At 59.3% G+C, this 22,052-nt stretch overlaps 6 protein-coding genes across 6 annotated transcripts; 3 read left to right on the top strand and 3 right to left on the bottom strand.

Annotated features, from left to right (window-relative positions):
* Positions 1-79: 79 nt before the first annotated feature.
* On the bottom strand, positions 80-5,242 carry A1Q1_01120 (uncharacterized protein; the record flags this gene model as incomplete). The annotated part of the gene is made up of 1 exon (XM_014328513.1): positions 80-5,242. The coding sequence occupies one exon, from the start codon at positions 5,240-5,242 to the stop codon at positions 80-82; it is 5,163 nt and encodes a 1,720-aa protein (XP_014183988.1).
* Positions 5,243-5,421: 179 nt separating this feature from the next.
* A1Q1_01119 (uncharacterized protein) lies at positions 5,422-6,480 on the bottom strand (the record flags this gene model as incomplete). Its single annotated transcript, XM_014328512.1, has 1 exon — positions 5,422-6,480. The coding sequence occupies one exon, from the start codon at positions 6,478-6,480 to the stop codon at positions 5,422-5,424; it is 1,059 nt and encodes a 352-aa protein (XP_014183987.1).
* A 466-nt stretch (positions 6,481-6,946) lies between these two features.
* Positions 6,947-8,061, top strand: A1Q1_01118 (uncharacterized protein; the record flags this gene model as incomplete). Its single annotated transcript, XM_014328511.1, has 3 exons — positions 6,947-7,490; positions 7,556-7,877; positions 7,920-8,061. 3 exons carry the CDS (start codon positions 6,947-6,949, stop codon positions 8,059-8,061), a joined length of 1,008 nt encoding a protein of 335 aa, XP_014183986.1.
* Positions 8,062-14,076: 6,015 nt separating this feature from the next.
* Positions 14,077-16,431, top strand: A1Q1_01117 (Rab family GTP-binding protein; the record flags this gene model as incomplete). Its single annotated transcript, XM_014328510.1, has 1 exon — positions 14,077-16,431. One exon carries the CDS (start codon positions 14,077-14,079, stop codon positions 16,429-16,431), a length of 2,355 nt encoding a protein of 784 aa, XP_014183985.1.
* A 467-nt stretch (positions 16,432-16,898) lies between these two features.
* A1Q1_01116 (pyruvate decarboxylase) lies at positions 16,899-19,451 on the bottom strand (the record flags this gene model as incomplete). The annotated part of the gene is made up of 3 exons (XM_014328509.1): positions 16,899-18,590; positions 19,203-19,301; positions 19,386-19,451. 3 exons carry the CDS (start codon positions 19,449-19,451, stop codon positions 16,899-16,901), a joined length of 1,857 nt encoding a protein of 618 aa, XP_014183984.1.
* Positions 19,452-20,810: 1,359 nt separating this feature from the next.
* A1Q1_01115 (transport-related protein) lies at positions 20,811-21,387 on the top strand (the record flags this gene model as incomplete). Its single annotated transcript, XM_014328508.1, has 2 exons — positions 20,811-20,919; positions 20,966-21,387. The coding sequence occupies 2 exons, from the start codon at positions 20,811-20,813 to the stop codon at positions 21,385-21,387; spliced, it is 531 nt and encodes a 176-aa protein (XP_014183983.1).
* Between the last annotated feature and the right edge of the window lie 665 nt (positions 21,388-22,052).

Genomic DNA, 22,052 nt, shown 5'->3' with positions numbered 1-22,052 from the left:
CGAGCTCGCCGCGGCGAGCTCGGTGGCACCATTGACTGAGTTCTCCAACACTCCCACTACTCGAGCAGTCTAAAGGACTCTATAGCACCTCTGGTATCAGTGACGGCAAGCTCAGCCCAGAGATCTCTGTCAGCCGTGTATTCTCCATGGGGCTCAGCGCCTTTGTGAGCCCATCTGCTGCTTGTGCAAACGACTGGATGTACTCGAGCTGAATGACTCCTCGCTCAACGAGCTCTCGCAAGTAATGGAAGCGGATGTCAATCTGCTTTGAGCGAGTGTGTGCAACTGGGTTCTCAGCGAGCACAAGGGCAGCTCGGTTGTCACCATAGAGGAGGGTTGATCCAACCTGTTCAAAGCCGAGCTCGAGAAGTAGGGATCTAAGCCATACTACCTCCCGAGCAGCTTGAGACATAGCCACATACTCAGCCTCACCTGTGGCGATCGAGACACTAGGCTCACGCTTTGAACACCAGCTCACTGAGCCACCAGCAAGCGTAAACAGGAAGCCACTTGTGCAGCGTCTCCTGCTTAGATCGCTGGAGGCAAAGTCAGAGTCACTGTACCCAAGTAGGTTCTCGCTCGGGCGAGCAAATGTGATCCCGAGCTGGCGAGTACCTTGGAGGTACCGGTACACATGCACCATGGCATTCCAGTGCTCCTCAGATGGATCACTGGCAAATCGAGAGAGAAGCCCAACAGCGAACGCAATGTCTGGCCGTGTTCCAAGCATCAAGTACATGAGCTGGCCAAGGGCAGTCAGGTACCGAGCTCGGTCAGCTCTGTCTTCACTATCCCCCCGAGCTCTGAGCACAATCCGAGCAGGCAGGGGGGTCTTGGCCGACCTGCATTCAATCATGTCAAGCTTCTTGAGGATCGAGTCGACATAGTGTGATTGAGAGAGCCTGAGTGAACGGGTACTTCGATCTCGGGTGACCTGCAATCCCAAGATGAAGCTGAGCTCGCCGAGATCCTTCATCTCAAACCGAGCAGACATCTCCTGCTTGAACTCGTCTATGGTGGCGAGCTGCTCGGCAACAATCGTGAGGTCATCAACATAGACTCCGACGATGATTAAGCCGCGAGCAGCATCCGTGCGCACATAGATGGAGTGGTCGGAGTGTGCTCTGCGGAAACTGAGCTCCAGGAGAGTGAGATGGAGCTTCATGTACCATGCCCGAGGCGCTTGTTTGAGGCCGTAAAGTGATCTCCTCAGCTTCCACAGCATCTTGCTCGGCACCTCGCAGCCCTCAGGTGGCTCCATATACACATCCTCATCGAGCTCGCCATACAGGAATGCAGTCTTAACATCCATCTGGTGTAGCTCAAGGTTGTGAGCAGCGGCTAGGGCGAGTAGAACTCGGATGGACTGGAACTTCGCTACAGGAGCAAAGGTGACTGAGTAGTCGATGCCTTCTACCTGGGAGAAGCCCCGAGCAACAACTCGGCTTTTGTAACGCTCGAGCGAGCCGTTTGCTTTACGCTTTTTCTTGAAGACCCACTTTGAGGTAACCACTCTGCCAGCAGCTTCACTGCGTGGGACGAGCTCGTAGACGCCAGCTTTCAAAAGCGCACTCAGCTCCTCATCACAGGCTGCCTTCCACTGTGCCGCATCAACCGAGCTCATTGCCTGCCTATAAGACTGAGGGTCTTCGAGCTCGAGCACGCCGGCAGCCAGAGCTGCTGGGCTTAAGCCTGTCAAGGGCTCAGGGAGGCACGGGTGAGCAGGGTGGCATTGGGGATCTCCAGGTCTGCCAAGGTAGTTGTCGAGCTCGCTGTCATAGTCCTCATATGGCTGGGCGAGGAGACCTTGCAGGTTAGGGCGGATTGTTCTGCCTGAGCGGGTCCGAGGGAGGTTGGGATCGATGGGTTGCTCGATGGTGCGCTCTGGGATGGTGTCCCAGAAGTAGCGCTGGGCCACTGGTACTCTGGACAGTGCTCGCTCGGGGCCAGATGAGTGAGGGCGTCGAGGCTCAAGGTTGACTGAGCGAGAGGGTTGGTCTGGAGTCCGAGGAGCGGGTGCACCTGGGCCTGTAGGTTGAGCCGGTGTCTGCGCTGCCTGGTTAGATGCGGGCCACTGCATGGGAGGGCCAGGGCTAGTTGGGCGAGCTGGTGTGAGACCTGAGTGATCTCCCACTGCTCCCGAGCTGTCTCCTGCTGCTCCTGAGCCGTCTCCCACTGCTCCCGAGCTGTCTCCCACTGCCTCCGAGCTGTCTCCCATTGTGTCCGAGCTGTCTCTTTCCGACACCGAGCTGGTGCTGGATGCATGTCGAGCAGATCTGCCACCTCCCACTGCTCCTGAAACATCTCCCACTGCATCCACGAAGTCCTGAGCACTAGGTCGAGTGGATGCTCCATGAGGAGCAGTGCCAGGGTTGTCACCATGCATATGGGAGTCAGCCGAGCTCGGTTGCTGAGGTTCGGGCGGGGGGTGAGAGGACATGTTTGGGAGCTGAGTCACCAGCTCCGAGTAGGGAAGGCTGCGGGGAAGGGATCCGAGCATTGCTCGCTCCAGGTCCTCAAGCGAGACATGCGGTCTTCCGAGCCGAGCAGCCGAGGTATGCTCATCGAAGATCGCATCTCGGGACACCACCAGCTTCCGAGCTACTGGATCCCAGAACTTCCATGCCTTCTGGGTGTCTGAGTACCCAAGAAAGATGCAGAGGATAGCTCGGTCTGCAAGCTTGGCGGCCCGAGCTCCCTTGCGAATAAGCACATAGGCAGTGCACCCAAAGACTCTGAGGTCTCGCAGACTTGGCTTCCTGTTGAATAGAAGCTGATAAGGAGTTGTCGTGACTGAGCGAGAAGGTGCCCGATTCTTGAGGAACACAACAGTCTCAATGACCTGTGGCCAGAGTGAGAGAGGGATGCGCTCAGAGTGCATGATTGCGATAGCTCGCTCACAGATCACTCTATTGGCTCGCTCGGACACACCATTCTGCTGAGGGGTGTGGGCACAGCTCGTTTGGTGCGTGATCCCCTTCCCAGCTAGGTGCTCTTTGAACAGCCGAGACAAGTACTCTCCTCCATTGTCTGTCCTGAAGACTTTCACTCTGCGCTCGAGCTGACACTCTGCGTGTGCCTGCCACTCTTTGAAACACTTCAATGCATCCGACTTTTTGGCGAGGAAGTACACCCAGGTGTACCGAGTGTAGTCATCAATGAGGAGCATCATGTACCGAGCTCCCCCTTCTGACCGAGTTCCTATTTCGCATAAGTCTGAGTGAATGAGTTCAAGAGGGGCATCAGCTCGTGTGTCGCTAGAGTGAAAGGGGGGTCTCACAATTTTACCCATAGCGCAGCCTGGGCAGACAGAGGCAGTGTGCTTTGAGGAGTCCGAGGGGTTGCTCTGAGATGAGCGAGCGACCGAGCAGCCGGTGCTCAGGCCCCCGAGCAGTTTCTTCATAGAGCTGTCACTAAGGTGACCGAGGCGACGGTGCCATGTCTCCCAGTCAGCCTTAGCTCGGGTCTGTCGGAAACCAGGAGCAGCTGTTACAGCTGAGCGACTGGGCACAGATGCTGGGAAGGCACTGAGGATGCCATCAAGTGAGGCCAGAGAGTCCGAGCGAGCAGCCAGATGCGAGCAGGTGGGATCCAGCGAGCGAGTCATCTCCAGTGCACGAGCAACTTCAGCCGAGCGAGCGGACTCAGGCGAGCGAGCGAGTTTGGGCGAGCGAGCAGGTGAGAGCGAGCGAGGCGAAACTTGCAGGATGTAGTTGCCATCGATCTTAGTAGCTCGAGCAGCGACGTCCGATTTGTGCATTACTGCGCATTGCTGTTTTGCGAACTCGACAGAGGCTCCAGCCTCAGTGAGAGCATTGACCGAGCAGAGGTTGTAGGCCAGTCCAGGAACATAGAGTACACCTTGGAGGCCAAGGGCACGTCCCTCATGATTGAGCAAGCGAGCAGTTCCCTGGTGTGTCGAGTTGAGTGCTTTGCCATTTGCAACTGTAACTCGGCGAGGAACATCCAGCTGGGTGAGCTCGGTGAGCCAGCTCAGGTCACCAGTCATATGCCTGCTCGCTCCAGAGTCAATAACCCAACTCTTTTGAGCAACAGCGGCAAGGGCTGAGGGGTCGATGGTAATATCCTCAGCAGCTGCACGGACTTCCACTTGGAACAGAAACTCCTCCTTGAACTCTGAGTGAGACTCGAAGGTGGTCGAGGGGTCGGTCCGAGCCACTAGGGCAACATTGGCTGACTCCTCGCTCGGCTCTGTCTTGTGCTCCTTCTCCTCCTTCTTTCCAGAGCGTCGACCTCGGGGTCTGCGTCTCCCACCAGTAACGAGCTCATGGGGGCATTCACTGATCCAGTGAGTGATCGAGCCGCAACGCAGACAAGGGTGGTCCTTGCATGGGCGTTTCCCACCCTTTCTCAGGCCAGAGTAGAGTGCCTCAACGACCTGAGGGATGGCGACCGAGCGAGCTGCAGAGTTTGTGAGCTCGGAAGCAGCTGAGTCGAGTCCCATGGCGAAGGCCTTCACTGACGAGTCACCAGTCGAGTGACCTGCATTGACATTGAGGATCATGACTTTGAGCTCATCTCGAGATGGGAGTGTCGAGCGAGCCCAGAGCTGGTCTTTGAAGTTGTCGAAGCGAGGAGGGAGGCCTGCAATGATGACATTGAGCAGGAGGGAGTCGAGCCTGAAATCGAGCAGCTGGAGCTCCCTGTACTGCTGGAAGACGGAGTTGAGCCATGTCTCGACATCGTCATCTGATTCACAGCGTGATTCGAGGAACTTGCGGCCGACCGAGAAGACATATTGCAGGCCCGAGCTCCCATAGGTGGACTCGAGCGAGCACCAGAGGGTGCGAGCTCGGCAGTTCTTGTACTGAGGGTCGTCGAGGAGGTGTAGATACTCAGCAGCGATGGAGCGATCACAGGTGTAGAGTATCCCAGTCGCCACGAGCTCATCTCGAGCACTCCACCCTTCAGTGGCCTGCTGGGCAGGGCTAGAGTCTGAGAAGGTGAACTGTGCCGAGCTGCTGAAGCGAATGGCCAGTGTGACATCCTGCTTCCACTCTCGCCAGTTTTCCTTGCCGAGAAGTTTCTGGACTGAGTCGAACTGTTTGATATCGAGTTTCGAGCTGGGAGCAGACATGATGGCTTGCTCAAAATCGAAGAGGTTGCCGAGCAGGTGATCAGTGGTGTCGAGCCAGGTGAGCGAGCTCGTGCGATGCTTAGGGTGGTATGGGTTGTCGAAGAATGAAGTTGAGTGAGCGAGCCAGTCGTGCCAAAGTGACATGCAGTGCTCAGCTTTGTCGAAAATTTTCGTTGGGGCGCGCTCAGATAAGAGGTGCAGCTACTGGACTGTATGTCGAGCACTGGGACTCAGATCGGGCAGATGCAACACTCAAAGGAAGGTTTGACCGTGCTCAGAGCGTAGAATCGAATGATACTAGACTGAGAGGGGACGGCTTGGGCTCATAACCTGTTGTAGAGTACCGAGCTGGTGCTGGATGCATGTCGAGCAGATCTGCCACCTCCCACTGCTCCTGAAACATCTCCCACTGCATCCACGAAGTCCTGAGCACTAGGTCGAGTGGATGCTCCATGAGGAGCAGTGCCAGGGTTGTCACCATGCATATGGGAGTCAGCCGAGCTCGGTTGCTGAGGTTCGGGCGGGGGGTGAGAGGACATGTTTGGGAGCTGAGTCACCAGCTCCGAGTAGGGAAGGCTGCGGGGAAGGGATCCGAGCATTGCTCGCTCCAGGTCCTCAAGCGAGACATGCGGTCTTCCGAGCCGAGCAGCCGAGGTATGCTCATCGAAGATCGCATCTCGGGACACCACCAGCTTCCGAGCTACTGGATCCCAGAACTTCCATGCCTTCTGGGTGTCTGAGTACCCAAGAAAGATGCAGAGGATAGCTCGGTCTGCAAGCTTGGCGGCCCGAGCTCCCTTGCGAATAAGCACATAGGCAGTGCACCCAAAGACTCTGAGGTCTCGCAGACTTGGCTTCCTGTTGAATAGAAGCTGATAAGGAGTTGTCGTGACTGAGCGAGAAGGTGCCCGATTCTTGAGGAACACAACAGTCTCAATGACCTGTGGCCAGAGTGAGAGAGGGATGCGCTCAGAGTGCATGATTGCGATAGCTCGCTCACAGATCACTCTATTGGCTCGCTCGGACACACCATTCTGCTGAGGGGTGTGGGCACAGCTCGTTTGGTGCGTGATCCCCTTCCCAGCTAGGTGCTCCGGCACGGCGAGCTCGCCGCGGCGAGCTCGGTGGCACCATTGACTGAGTTCTCCAACACTTCGTTGGACTGTAAAAACCCTCGAACAACAATCGGAGCCTGGAAAGGGATAGGGGAAGGAGGAGTCAATGAAAAGAACATGAGCATCCACTCCCTTGACGTGTACAGTATTGGACGCGAAATCTGGCGAGCTGGCGAGGAAGTCAAAGACGAGGCTGACAGCGTGTTGATGACGGATGATTCGAATTCTACCTGAGGGCTGAGCGCAAGCAGCGAATGAGCCGTTCATCTGAGACAACGGACGTAATGCCACGCTCATCGACCGTTGCGGGGAAGAACGTGTGCACTGCGGCGCACAACCCCCACATCCACAGTCAGTTCCACTATGGGCGCTATCGCGTGGGACCGGATCAAACAGTCTACCTAACATTCTGACGCAGCTCGCTTCTCTTCGCAGATCGCAGACGCCCTCCGCGGCTAAGACGTAGCGCAGCTGAAGTCCAGCGATCCAGCAGGAATCCACAGCCCCCCTTGCCCCGCGCCTTAGGCTATCTACCCCTTTTCCTTTCCCAGTGTTCAGAACCTGCTCCTTCTTACCCGTCTGCCGCCTGTCTCATCGTCACCAGGGAGGCATTGCTCTGACCGGTGAGTGTTACGCAGTCCGAAATCCACAGAAATCCACAGCAGTAAGGATGGGAGTATGAGTAGCGTGAAAGACTGCGCAACTGCCTCGACTCTACCGTGTACCGTCCCGTATGAATCATGTGACCAGCTCAACAGGCCAAGCACTGGATTCCCGGTGCACTTCAACCAACATCTTCTCAATTGTCCCGACTTCAACTCCTGCCACATCACCTCGCCAACCTGCCATCAGTATGGCTTTGCCATGGCATCTATCCATCGACCCCGAAATGGAGCCGCGAGACTACGACCATTGGCCGAAACACCCGGAATGGCGCCATCGGTACGACTTTCTTGTCGCGACGCCTCCGCCTCTCGCCACTACGTGCTACTCCTCCGCCGTCACCTACCACGCTTCGGTTCTGCCATTGGTTCGCTACCACTTCGAGGCATTTCATTGGGGACATGACGGCTCACACATCACGCTCCGGGCTGACATCGACGGTGCACTACACAATGCTCTCAGCCTGTTTGACATCGTCGTCGATGCCTACCTCACCCATGGGCTCATCTGCAACTCGAGCTGGTGGACACTCCAGAATGAGGGTTTCAAGGAGCCATTCTTCGAGGTTATATATGACCTTCGGTCCTATCTTCGTGTGATCCATGCCATTGCAGGTGAGTCGAGACTTTACGCTTTCAAAATCTCTATTTTCTGAGGGAGGGTGCCTGACACTTCGAAGTACTCTTCAGTCGCGAGGTTCACACATTGTCATCACTCGAAAGCGCGCACGATGTCCCTTCCCACTGGGCCTCTCATCCTCACGACGTGACACTCTCTCCCGACCTCCTGGACAACGAGAAGATGCCCCCACTTCTACGTCAGGCGGACGACTACGTCTTTCGTCTCTGCAGGCTATTCACCGTCCGTCCTTCGTTCACGGAAGCACTGGATCAGACTCTTGCCAGGGCAAGGGAGCAGGCTGATAGCGTGAGTGAATGGGCGAGGAAGGAGGTTGGAACAACCCAGCACCTCAGTGACTACTTCGTAGGATTCAAGCAAAGGTACGCAAATACGTGTTCCGTGTCCTGACGCTGACTGGTAAGGCGCTCGAACTGCATTCAAATCGCGTTCCCCATGGCGAAGAAAAACCTGATGGACTTTCTGGATCGACCCCTTGAACCCGAACGAGTGATCAAATTTTGGCCATTTGCCGAGCAGCCTGCCCTCCCCGCCGTGAAGGACTAGAATTCCGTCACGAGCTGCTCGCTCCGTCCCCAGATGATACGCGATCGCCGCTCTGGAATCAAGCTGCACCGTATCGCAGAGCGCACCGGTCTTCCTCTGGGACAAGCGGTTTCTTCAGCCCGTTGAAGGCGATAAGCAGCCCCCCACGCGCCCATCGATGAGAGGAAGATGTCGGGAGCGGCTTCGACGTGCCCTTCACAGTGGGGAGCGGTGTGACTGGAAAGGATGCACATTGTATTCTGTGAATTCGAGCTAAGGCTGTCCCCGCATCAAGCAGCAGCAAGTTAAGGTCGAGGTCCGAGGGCAGAGATGGGGCACAAGTAGCCCATTGGCACTCTATGACGGTTTGTACGCCGGTCATGCGGCGATGAAAGGCAGAAGGATAAAAGCTGCGGGGAGCATTGCGCAGCGGTCAGCGGGCGCGAACGTCCAAGGCACTAATGGGCGACGACGGGGTAGCGGCCCGAGACATCGGAGGGGCGTACCGCCGCCCTTCTTCTCAAAATCATGAGCCATGCGATAGTGTCAGATGACTCGAAGGCCCTTGCACAAACCGATCGTCTAGACGAGCAATATCATACTGTAAAAAGAGGGAGGCGAGCAGCAGGAAGGCGTTGAGGTCCGTGCCCATGGCAACTGGCCGAGAGGCTCAGCAATGTAGCCTGCCACATTCACCGATCGTTGACCACTGGCCTATAACCTTGGTGCACTCTGCCTGCTAATTGTTGCCCACGAGGAAGTTGACGGTGCTCATCCGCCAATCTACTTACTCGAAGAGCGACGGCGATGCAGGGGAAAAGCAGCATGGGATCTTGCAAAATAGCACGCGTGTTATGGCAAGACGCACCGCTGAAGGAGTGCCACCGCTCGAGGACCCGGAGGTCGGAAGGGTTAGGCGAGTGAAACGAAAGGGTCATGCGCGGCATGTGCGCTGATCCGCCCACTGCGCTGGTACGCGCTGGTGCGGTATGCAGCTCCGAGCTCGCATGCCAGGTACATTCCGTCACGACCTCGGTCATGTGTCCCATCCTCTGAGTAGCGTATTCAAGCCCTCAATGTCTTCAATGCCTCGGACATGACGAAAGGTACAGCATGAATGCAAGAGCGCCGTTCCAGTAGTCCAGCAATCCGCATTCTTCTGGCGCGATGCGTCGGATACATGCCCGCACGGCCTGATCGCCCGAGTACGCCTTCGGAGATCCGAGAGGGAGGGCCAGTATCGCGGAGGCGGCCGCAGCGTGCCGCCGAGAGATCCGACGTATGCAACGAGGTGCTTAGCGCCGTCTGATCTGTCCGCGTGACCACAGCATACCACTTGATGCGGCATGCAAGAAACCCCTGCCCACCACGCCGTACGCACTACCTCTCCGTGCTCCGTCCGCCGAAGCACCAGAACCAGGATGGCGACTGAACAAGGCAGAACACACGTTTGCCCACTATCCGGTACCGCTAGCCCACATCTTGTTTCGGCTTCAACTTTACGCACATAAAGTCCTTTCGCCTTGCCTTGCGTCTAATGACTGGCTCTTAGCTCTTCGTCCAGTGCGACCAAGGCCGTGCGACAAAGGCCGGCCTCCGAATCTTATCTACCCTCACCGGGGCGAGCATCCTTGCATAGCAGCTCGGCAGCGAGGATGCGGAGCGGGGACGCTCCACCGATCCACTGTGGGTCCATTCTGGTCTGGACGCAGAAGCCGGAGAGTTGTAGGTCGCACATCCCCAACAAAAGTTGAGAAACGTGTGCACTCCTCCCCCAAAATGTACCGGGCACATGAGCATGTGCCAGCGTTGCTTATACTGCTAGAGGTTCTTGTCGAACCGAGTTCTGAATGGCATGAATGGTTCCAGTTCCTGGGCATCGACGAGGCACGCTGGCGTCGCAGAAGAGGTCAAGAGGGATTGGAAGGGATCGAGAGGAAAGGTACGGGGAGGATTACGGCACAACCTTATTTCTCGATCACGCGGCGACTCTGTGCGGTCTGGCAGTCTACGGGTCTTGCTCTGATGCCGTCACAGGTTGCACCTGCTGCATCGTGCACAGTCAAAACGATCACTGCGCTTCGCTTCATGTCGCTTACGCTTCCGCGCCATCGGCGTCAAGAATGCACCAACGTGATCACGCTCGTTATACTGTCACCGCGTGCTCATATCGCCGTCACTGCGCCGATGACTGCATGGCTGACTTTAGCTCATGGTATGGCGAGCCGTGGCTGAATGCCGGTGATCTCGGCACGAAGGTTGATACGATCTGGGAAGAGATCGCTCCAAACGCTCCACCTGAACTTTTGCGACAATCACGTTCAGACACGATTCAGTCGATACGGCTTAGTGTGCCCGCTGACGCCCGCTCTTGCGCAGAGTCCGGCTGAACCCACCATTTGAGCCGTAATCTGATAATTCGTTGGGGACTTGGTGCAGTTCTGCGTTTCTGGACCACATTGCTTCCCATTCACTCTTGCTCGACCCAGAACACATGCCTTTAGCTCCCCGCCGGCTCTGGGTCTGGGTTGATTCGAGTACCTTATCTGCTCTATGCCTGCTGCTGCGGGGTTGCCAGAGTCCTCTGTCTGCTCTGCTTCCTTTGATCCTCAGTCGATTCGCCTTCGCGCTGACGCACGATGCACCACCGATGTCCCAGGGTCTGTTGTCACTCAAGGTACACATGATCATTTCATCCACCCTCTTATTCGTTACCAGTCCTTCGTAGTTCTGTTCCCCACGCTTCACAGGCTCCCCACGCTGCCCCATGCATGCCATCATACCCATCCTGCCCAACGCCTGGCGCGCTGCAATCGGCTGCTCCACATGCAGCACTTGAGGTACTTAACGACACTATGCGGGCGGCGCCGCCCCCTTTCTCTTCTTTCTTCTCCTCCGAGCTCGTCGTAGCTGCTTGGTACCAGCACCATTTACCATTGTGCTCGTAACTCCCTGCGCCTGCTTGCCTCAGACTCAGACATCTCCTCACACAAAGCCTCATTCTCAACCTAGACAAAGATCTGCGAGCACATCACCACCAGGTCTTGCACACCTAAATATTGTACATCTCGGCGGACGTAGTCCTTCCCTGTCTCTCCTCGTATTCATCTCTTGCGTCACTGCTCCGAACGGGCGCCCGTACAGCTCACAGCCTGTGCAGCCCGTACTTCCCATACAGCACAGCTATCTCCGCTGTTGACCTCGGACTACTCCGACATTCCGACCGGCGAACAGCACGCAGCACGAGAGCCCGAGGCTACCTCTGCCACTGTCTGTCGACGCATGTCCCCGCCGCGCACCGCTTTCACTGCTGGGCGTTGGCTCCTGGTGTCGCTGAGCACCACGCACTGGATCACTTGATTTTGAACAATCCTGGCGGTGCGCCCCCTTCCCATCACTCTACTGCCGCTCGGCTAGGCCAGCTGGCTCATCGCGATATCACGAGACTCTCACGTCTTGAGTCTTGCGTTCCCTGGAACGACGATTTTACACAACGAAACCAAGCAATTGGTCGCTGGACGCCAGTGCGACAATCACGGCTTGTGACTGTCTCGGCGCTGGAGCGCAGCACATAGTATACAAAACGACGCAGGTGGTCGTCACGGATTCCTGGGTGGTGTGACCGTTTCCCTCCCTGCAACCTGCGTCTCCCGCCGCCGCCGCCCCTTGGCCTACCTCCACCGCGCGCGATCTGGCGGCCTCCACCGGGTACAAGCAGCATTCCGCAAACCGGACCCCCTTGGTCCTCGCACCTGTCACGCTCCCTCACGCCAAACCACAGCGACCCCCTACCTACCAAACATCCGCGCTGCACTTGTTTTTTGCCTTTTCATACTCTGCGACTTTTTATCGCTTCCTCGACCCAAAGACTTGATCGGCCCCGCCGGCCGTGCAGTACGGGCACGCCGACGCATCGACCACAAGCACCGCTCCCTGTCGACAGGAAAGCCGGAGACGCCCGACGCCCGACGCCCGAAAGACGATTCAACGACCGACCGATCACGACACCTGAAAGAGCCGGGTGTGCCCCTGAGCTGCGTCCGCTCGGCCCTTGACGACTCTTGGTTGTCCATCAGATCAATAGCAACGACACCTTCATCAACACCACCTCTGCATCAGCAATTCAGGCATCAGGCATTCCCATCAGGCATCACCGCATTCATCACCCTCATCATTAGTGCATCGCAATATAGGCACCGCAGCATTCTCTCCTCTCCTCCTCCTCAAAACAAAGGCGCGACAGCACCCAAGACACGACACACGAGACACTGCGACGAAGGACGCTAAGCTTTTCGCGCAACTTTGGTAAGTCACCCACAGCACACCCCCTGCCCCTCTCCGCTGTCATGTGCCCCTCTCCCCCATGCATGCTGCACACCCCCTCCTCCCACCTGGCATGCCAGTCGCGCGTCCATCGTCGCCGTCGCCGCCGTCCTCAGCATAGAAGCAACTCGCCACCGCACACCCGGCCTCCGTCACCCTGTGTACCCCGTGCCCCTCGACGGCGCCTTCCCTTGTCACGCTCGCCAGCCAACTTGCCACCCACTAATCGACCCGTCGTGTCGAACGTGTCTGGGCAAGCCAGCCAGCCAGCCAGCCAGCCTCCAGTGCACCGACCGGTCAACCAGTCAGCCAGTCAGAGAGTGGTCGCGCGGCGCCGAGCGTGCCGTGCATTGCTGTATGTGGACGAGGTGCCGGACTGTCTGCCGTGCATGTGCATTGGACGATCACAGCATTTTAAAGCTCTGCATCCGGTCTGACCCGTGTGCCCTGGTCGGTTGCCCCGCCGAGCCCCGCGATTGCGCCGCTAGTGCCGCTCGCTTGTTGGTCCGTTGGATCAGAACGCTCGCTTGCGGCCGCTCTCTCGTTGCGGTGGCGGCGCATGGCGGCGCCGTCAGGGGCAGTGCGTCTCGATATCGTTCGTCCATTCATTCATCACAAACACGCCTACAAGCCTAACCCGGCCGCGTGGGCGCTGGTCCAAACCATCGATTCAGCCAGCCTGACCTCTATCCCCCTCCTCACATTCACGACCGGTGCGATTCACCGATTCACTCTTCCCTGTTGTTGCTCCTGTTCCTGTCTGCCTTGCACTACTCGCTCGCTTGCCCCCTCCGATCCTCACTCGACCCACGGCGCACGGCGGCGAATCGCATCTCATCTCCCCCTTCCCCCGTCGCAACCATCCCGTCCTCTCTTCTTTGATCTTCGCGCGGTCCGGTGTTGACATCATCCCCAGTCACAAGTCTCCTTTCTCACTCGCGCCGACTCTTGTAACGAACAGGCCCCCGCACGCCAACGCCAACGCCCCCCGACGTTTGCACGGCCGACACGACCCACAACGATTCACGATCTGCCCCGCCCACGATCTTGCATCTCCATCCTCACCCTTCTCCCAAAGCACGCAACCTGAAACGAAGCAACCCCCACCCGACTCTTCCCCTCCTCCCTACATCTTACCTACCGCTTCGAGTGCGCGTGCCGTTCCTCGTCCCTGTCTCCCGGCCCAAGACAAACTTTGCGCTCGTCTCCGACAGACAATCCGAGTAGACACATACACAACCTCGCGCATACACGCCTTGCATCGGCTTCCGAACCTCGAGACATCGCGCCGGCACGCCGACAATTGCAGTTGCAGGACATCCGCCTGACTGTTGTCTTGGATAGAACCAAGAAACTGCATAGGAACAGTCTCTCCCTGTGCACAGATACCGGGGGCTGAAACGCCGCCGGTTGAGCGCTTGGGCCGCAATCACCCGTTGACCTGTCGAGCTCAACGCTCGAGCCCGAAGTGCAAGTCGGCAACTGGTGCAAATTCTCTTCTGCTCTCCATCGACGCAGCAGTCGTTATCAACAACAACGCTGGGCAAGCATCGCGCGGAGCCTCGGTTAGTCGGAAGCAGCAGCAGCAGCATCGCTACGTGATCCGCCTGCTCGCCCACCATTCGTCCTTTCCCCTCCGCCTAGGTCGCGAGTGTTGCGATGATGGCAGTTTCCGCGCCCGTCTTGCCGCCTTCGTTCGACCACACCAGCCCGATGCGGAGCCCTCCCGGACCGTCCAAGACGACTGTCGACGTCCTCGGTCCGCCGTCCCCGAGTCCTGCGTACATGCCTAGGGGCGTGCTTCTCGAGCCCGATGTGCGCAAATCAGTCTTACCACCGACACCTGACCCTTCGCCGCCAGCGCGACTGTTCCCGACCGCCATGGTTGCCTTGGCTCCACCGGCAGACGACAACAGCAATGACTCATCAGCGATCTACACTTCTTCTGCGATGGAGAGTTCCGCTTCGAGCTCTTCGTCGTCGCACTCGACGAACGAGAGCCGCTCGCCGGGATTGATCGACGCGAACTCGAACTCTTCAGTGCAGCTTCAGCGATCACCGTCGCCAAGGAAGCCTGCCAGGCGAGGCATGTCCAGATCGGAGACGGCACCCAACCTCGCCCCAGGCAGCAACCGCAACTCGTTCAGCCGAGTCAAGTCGTATGACACGAAGGAGCGCGAACGTGAGCAGCGCGACCGCGATCGACGGAACCTCGGACGGCGGCAGACCACGGCTGGCCACCCTGGACAACCCACTTCTGTCCGTATGGTCGAGAGCCGGAGCGCGGACTCTCGGACTCGCCTCCGTTCAACTGGAGGACCGAAGCTTACGCGCTACCCGACTCTGGCGACTGAGTACCCCAGCGCGCGGCTGCGGCGGACAGTGACGCACGACAACTCGTCCCCGTCCACGCCGCCTCCCTCCGCCGCCTCTGCACGCCCCCACAGCCACCACTTGACCCTTGCCGAGCCCGAGCAGCTCGACTTTGGAGGACCAAATGGCCTCGAGGCCAAGCTTGTCCTGCTCGGATCGCAAGGCGTCGGTAAGACGTCTCTGATCCTGCGCCTCACGACCGGGACCTTCAACGCGGAGCGCGCGTCGGCGTCGGTCGAGGGATCCGTGTACAAGCGCAAGCTGGAGCACAACGGACATCCGATCAAGCTGCAGATCTGGGACACGGCCGGACAGGAGCGCTTCCGATCGATGGCGCCGATCTACTACCGAGGTGCACACGTGTGCATCCTCGTGTACGACATCTCGGACCGCAAGAGCTTCCAGGACGTGCAGTCGTGGCTGGACGAGCTCAACCACAAGGCGTCCAAGGATATGATGATCTACGTCGTCGGCGCCAAGCTGGACCTCGGATCCCAGCGTGCTGTGACTTTGTCTGAGGCGAGCCGCACGATCCGGCGGTGGCTGAATCCGGCGCCTGAGCCCGAGCCCGAGCCGGAAGAGGTGCTCGCCCCGACTCGCAGCCTGTTCCGGAGCACATCGACAACGCGTCCTCGCAGCGACTCGATGTCGCTCCCGTCGCCGCAGAGAAGGCCGCACTCGATGCACGGGCTCGCTTCGCTCATGCTCGCTGCGACCGACTTTGACTTTGACCTCAGCGCCAGCACGAGCGGCAGCGGGTCGCAGGCACCGACGCTCGTCGCACCGAGTCCCGCGCCGACGGTCCACTTCCCGCCCTCGCTCGTGACGCCGACCAGCATCCCGGGCGTGCCCACCAGTGCGAGCAGCACGGCGTCTGTCGCGGGCAGCGTCGGCTCTCCGCCCAGCACGGGCATGTACCGACGGCAGCAGCGTGTCAGCTTCCACGGCCCTGCCCTTGCGGAGCCGACGAGTGCGACGACGGCCGAGACAGCAGTCGCCTCGACAGCTAACGGCTCGAAGCATCGGCTGTCGACGAGCCGCTTCTCCCTCAGTGGCATGTTAGGACTCGCGCGAAGCCCGACATCCGACGCCGTGGCCAACTTATCGCACCTGGCCGACGCGAACCCGGTCGTGTCGCCGCGCAGCCCGCGACCTTCCCTCTCGCCTGGAGTCCGCGTTCGCACCGAGTCGAGCCCGCTCTTGGACGGTAAGCGGCGGAGCGAGGACTGGAGCGCAACTGGCCCTGGCTGGGGACGCGGCGAGGGACCCTCGGCCGCCGACGCGCTGGAAGAGTTTGGTGCCGCTGCCGCCTCTGCGACAACCTGGCAGAGCCAGTCCGCGCAGAGCTCGCCGTGGGCCATCTCGCCTGCGCCGTCCTCGCTGCCCGTCCCGCGCACCCGCCTCCGCGGCGGCAGCCTCGGGCGTGACACGCGGTTATTCGAGGACGAGTCGTCCGACGACGAGCCCGACGACACGTGGGGCATCGACATTGGCTCGGTCCGCGTCGGCGAGGTGTCGAGCCTGACTGGCGAGGGCGTCGAGAGCCTTCTGCGCAGCATCTCGGCGCAGCTCATCGAGCGCAAGGACAAGATTGAGCGCGAGCACACGCTCCGCAGGAAAAACAGCGTCATGCTGACCGACCCGGCCAAGGACAAGCGGCCCGCGAAGAAGGGCGGTTTCAGCTGCTGTGCGTAGGCCGGCGAGCGCAGCGAGCCCCAGTCAATGCTCCGACCGACCCACAACCTCACACTTTCCACCCCTGGGTCCGCGAGACCTCCCAATTTACCAAGCAACTTTTCACGGCATATTCATTCTCCATCAGCAGCAACATTCAAGCACACGTTTCATCATGGTTCTTCCCCGTCTCCTTCCCTCTCTCTCTGTACACATAATCGGCGCGCCGACGCTCCTTCATTCAAACTTTGACGACTACGCTACCTGCCCGGCATTCTCTCATATACATAATACCCCCCACCACCCCTTCTCTCTGCAAAACATGTACAAGCACTGCCCGCACCGTTTGACACGGTTGTTTCTCCCTAGCCCGTATGCATCTGTTCGCACTAGTCTACGTACACTGCGCCGAGCGGCGCCAGCCGCGACGGCGCTATCCACTGTTAAGTGTTGCTGCTTCAGTCGATGCCAAGGCGCCAGCGCGACCTCTAGTCATCGCCAGCGTTAGCCTTGGCAGTAAGCTGTGCCTGCTTGATGAGTGCCTCTGGCGCATCGTCACGGGGCATGTCGAGCTCAATGAGGCGGATCTTGGTCGGCTCGGAGAAGTCCTTGTCCTTGAGGAGACGGTCGAGTTCCTCCTGACTCTTGACCTTGAAGCTCTCGGTCTGCTCCCTCTTGGGTCCGGAGAGGAAGGGCAGGAGCAGCTGGTGGTCGTAGGGCTGAATATCGTTGTACTTGGCGTGTTTGCCGTGAATCTGGCGCTCAATCTCGTACCCGTCATTGTTAAGCACAAACAGATACGGTTTCTGGCCGCGGCGCACCATCGTGCCAATCTCCTGGACTGTGAGCTGCAGCGATCCGTCGCCGACAAAGAGGACTGTGCGGCGGTCCTGCTTCTGCTCGTCGCTGGCGAGCACACAGCCCAAAGCGGCGCCGACACTCCACCCAATCGCGCCCCAGAGCACTTGGGCGACATAAGTCACCCCTTTGGGGAGGGGCACGGAGAGCAGGCCGAACGAACTCGTGCCCGTCTCACAGATGACAATGTCGTTTTCGCGAATCCAAGACCCCATACGGCCCCACAGCCACGCCTGGGTGATCTTGCCCTTCGGATCGAGGGGTGCGTCGTAGAGCTTCTCGCACAGCCCCGCGTCAATCTTCTCAGCGACGGTGTCGCGCTTGCTCTTCGGCTTGCCCTGTTTGTCAACCACCTCCTTGAAGGCGGGGATGAGGGCGGGCACGACGTGCCGAATGTCCGTGGTGGGATAGGACGCATAGCCAATCTCGGTCGTGTAGCTGTGCAGGCGGATGGCATAGTCCTCGGGGATCTTGACACTGAAGGAGCCACTGTTGAAGTCGCTCTTCAGCGCACCAACGTACAGCACGAAGTCGGCCGATTCCACATCCTTGATCACCTCGGGGAGGAGGTTCTGGCCCGCATAGCACCCGCCATACAGTTCCGAGCTCTCGTCGAGGACGCACTTGCCCATCGGCGTCGTGAAGAAGCGGAGCCCGCACTCGTCGACGAGTTTCTTCAGGTGCGGGCCCACGCCGAAACGCGCCGCACACGCGTCGACGAGCACGATCGGCTTCTTCGCCGCGGCGAAGCGCTTCGTGATCTCCTTCACTACCGTCTTTGTCACTTCCTCGCTGGTCGCGTACGCCGGCGCGCGCTCGGCCTGGAAGAGCACATTCGTCGGCTCCTGTGCGCCGGCGAGGGTCGTGCGGCGGAGCGCGCCGTACGGCGGCGGGTCACTGGGACGGGGAAGGGGGTGCTTCAGCCCCTCATCGGAGACCTTGACGTGGAGCACGTCCATGGGCAGCTCGACGTAGGCGGGGCGACACTGCGTGAGGCATGCGCGGACAGCATCGTCAAACACGTCCGCGTACGTGCGCCTCGTCTCGGGCTGCACGTCGTTCAGCGTCGCGGTCGCACACGACAAAGGCTTGGACATGTCGCTGAAGGTCGTGAAGGTGCCCGGCGTGTTGAGCGTGTGGTGCAGGAGTGCGTGCTCCGACTGCATCTTTGTGTTTGGCGCGCCGACAATGTGCAGCACGGGCACGCGCTCCGCCAGCGAACCGGCCACGCCGCACAGAGCACTCAGCTCGCCCACGCCGAACGTCGTCACGAGCACCGCGAGGTTGTTCTTGATTCGCGCATAGCCGTCCGCGGCATAGGCCTGGGGTTAGCGGGGCCGAGCGGTAGCGAGGCGGAGCGGAGCGAGGCGGGCATGAGCAAGAGGCGTAAAACGCTTAGGGAGGGGTGGCACACTGTGGCGGTGGGAGGACGTCGATACACGATACTCCGACCCGTTCCACCACCCTGGCACCAGGTATCTGGGAACTAGCACGCCATGCCTCGCACAATGACGTCTCCATCCAGGCGAGGAGCAGGTGAGATCGGCGGGATCGGCGTCGCAATCTGTGTACGCAGCCACACTCCGACATTTCCTCCCAACCACATCAGCCACACCGTCACATCCTCCGTGGCTAGCATCACCCATCTCAGCGGACGCATGCACAGTAGAGGACGCAGAGGCTGATCGGCCAGTATCGCGGCGTGATCGCGCGTCTATTCCTGGAACGACGATCCCGGCATGCAACGCCAATCACGCAGCGGTTGGGTCTTATCACGGCCGGGTTTGGGGGATGCGTCGTCGGGTCCGACGTTCCGATCGGAGAGTCTCGATCATGTCTCTGCGTGCTCTTGCGATCCAATGTCTCGCAAATGGGCAGTCGAAGGAAAGTGGTGCTCGCTACGCTCACCGCTCTCGCAGGCTCGCAGTACTCACAGCATTCAGTTCGTTGGCGTTTCCAACCCACTCGAGAACGGGGTCGCGCTCAAAGTAGTCGAGGAATTCGAGGTTGTAGTCGCCCGGAACGCCAAAGACCTAGAAAGGCGAGCAGTCAGTGAGTGTTCTTCTGCCGAGCCGCAGAACCCTTCCAGACTTGGGAAAGAAGGCAGCAGCACTTACTTGCTTGACGCCGGCCTGCTTGAGGCGTTCGACAATGTACTCCGCGAGTTCGATATCGCGGCCCATGATTGCTTTGCTTTCTGGCTATGTCAAGGGGCGGGGTGTGAGGTGGTGGTGCCAACAGCCATGACCGAGGTCTTGCGATCTTTATATACACTTGTTGCGTGCATTGCCGTGCGGTGACGGCAACAGCGACGTCTCCCATGTTCCACAGCTTCAGCTTCAGGCTGAGCCTCGGGCTTGGCGGCGCGTTGATATGACGATGGACAATGTCCGATGGGAATTTCGGTCCACCACTGACACATGACGTCAAAGCTGGCGCCCCTCCCATGCTGGCGGAGTAAGAATAGCCCACGGCTCCAGGAAAGAAATGTCAGGCCGAAGCATTCCTATCGCTCGCAAGGTCATGATAACAACCAAAGGCACACGTCAAAATCCACGTGGGCACCACACCCTTGCCACGCTCCACACTGCACGCCCGCCGCGAACATTGCGCGCCCAAAGGTCAACGATGACCGGTAACCAACACGCCGACACCTGCACCGGACCGCACACTAACTTTGCACTTTCCAGTCCGTCACACCGCTTTACCTCGATCGACACTCCGCTTTCGCTAGCACCGTCAAGTTCCCCGCGTGCTCGCTTCGCTTCTCAGTCTCCTCAGCCTTCGCTCCGTTCGCTTCGCTCACTCCCCTCACTCGTCCCACGGTGTCCTCCATCCGCCTCCGCCCCTTGCGCCCGTCCGCGTCCATGCCGCTCCTGCCGACGTCTGGCAATGGGGGAGGGTACGCGTACGGCGAGGTGCCGGTCGCCAGGCGGGGCATGCCCGTGCTGCTGAGGCGGTTGACAAAGTTCAAGTCGATGGTAGGTACCACGAGCGCAGCGAGTGGGAACGTCATGCTCTTTTGCACTCCCACCATCGAGCCGTCGACATTCTGGCTACAAGATCATGATGTGGCTCAATATGTGGCCAGGGAGGATCGGGGAGCACAGGAAGGCGTCCAGATCGAGCTCACTCGCTCCTCACTCCGCTCGTCGCTCGTTGCTGACACATAGGACTTCGAACTCGCCCTCCAGCAACTGACGTACCTCGTCGTCGCCCCGCGGCGAGTCTCAAAGCAGGCGTACTACCACAAGCAGACGAAGAATGTGTGGGCGAGGGATGAGTGAGTCAAGCCGACCGGAGGGCCGAAGGCCCGGAGGTCGTTCAGCTGAGACTCGTCCAGAACATCACTACTGTCCTGGGGGGACGTCCTCGGGTTCCTTGGAGAAGAGGCATTGCTGGGGTTGTTCTGGCTCTAGAAGTCTGGACATCTGGACTCTTGAGAGAAGACTGTAATTCCGCCCATCTCGCGGACCCCCCTTTTTGGACAAGGACCCGCAGCTTGACCGGTTCCGAGCATTAGCTGACCAACCAGCCCCGCCATGCTCCTCCTCATCGCCGGCTTCATCTCCGCCGCCGGCCTAGTGTGGGGATTCATCTACAGCCTGTCCTGGCCCTCGACATTGGCCCTAGTGCTCAAGATGATCTTCCGTAAGCTATTTTCTTCACTTTCGTCGCCAGCTAACGCCCGATTCAGGCGACTTTATAGCTCTCGCCCTTTTGTCAGCGTTCATCTTCTACCAGACCGCCAACAGGCTCCTCCTCTCGACCTCGGCGACGGGACAACGAGAGAAAGTCGAGTTCGCATACGCCTTCGACGTGGCCGTGAACGCCTTCTGGCCCCTGTTCCTCACGCTCTACTTGGGTCTGCTGCCTCTTGCCGCGCTCGTCGTGCGGCGCAACTGGGCAAGTCTGTTCCTCGGCAATTCCCTGTTTTTGCTGGCGCTCGGGCAGTATGTGTATGTGACGTATCTGGGATACTCGGCGCTTCCCTTTGTCGCCCGCGCCGAGTTGTTTCTGGCGCCCCTGCTCCCGCTCGTCGTTGGGTGGGTGCTTAGCTTGCTCGGGCTCAATGTGGCGCGCTGGGCACTCGAGACGTACTTTGGTCGTCCTTGGTAGAATCACTATAGATGCGATGGATGGGATAATGAGAAAATAACTGGACGCGGTACAGATTTGTGTGTGTGTGTGTGTGTGTGTTTGGCATCGAAAATTACTATAAACATGAGAGATAAAGTGTCCATTTCTGAACGAGTGAAAAGAGACGACTTTCCATACTCCTACAACTGGCCCAAGGTCCACCTTGGGCCACACTGGCTCTCTCCTTCCCCATACTCTCGGCACTCCGCACTCAGCACTCCCTAGATCGGACCGGCTCGACATCACACGACTCACGAGCGCCTCGCTTCGCTCGGCTCGCTCAATCCTGGTGCAACGGCGGGTCCGCCGTCAGCGTGTACTCTTTCCTCGTCGAGTTGAGCGCCGCCTCGAGCCCGCTTCCCCAGTCCTCGTGCCCGTCACTCGACACAGCCTTGGGCAAGCGGAGCACAGACCCGTTACCTTCCGAGCTCGGGCTGGACTTTGGCGGACTTCCGCTGCCGCTGCCGCCCGGACTGCCGCCCGTACCGAGGGCGGCCTCCTCGTCCTCGCTCAGACGGGGGACGGGCTTGCGCCGCGAGCTGATCTTGCGCTCGAGGCTGCGCTCGACGGGCTCGGCGGGCGCGGCTGCGTACGCGCTCGGGACGGGGGCGCCGCCTGCAATGTTGCTAGGTGTTGCTGGTGTC

This window comes from Trichosporon asahii (genome assembly GCF_000293215.1).
Source record: "Trichosporon asahii var. asahii CBS 2479 unplaced genomic scaffold scaffold00003, whole genome shotgun sequence".
Classification (NCBI taxonomy): Eukaryota; Fungi; Basidiomycota; class Tremellomycetes; order Trichosporonales; family Trichosporonaceae; genus Trichosporon; species Trichosporon asahii.
The sequence above is the reverse complement of the archived record's forward strand: the minus strand, read 5'-3'. Positions and strand labels throughout refer to the sequence as shown.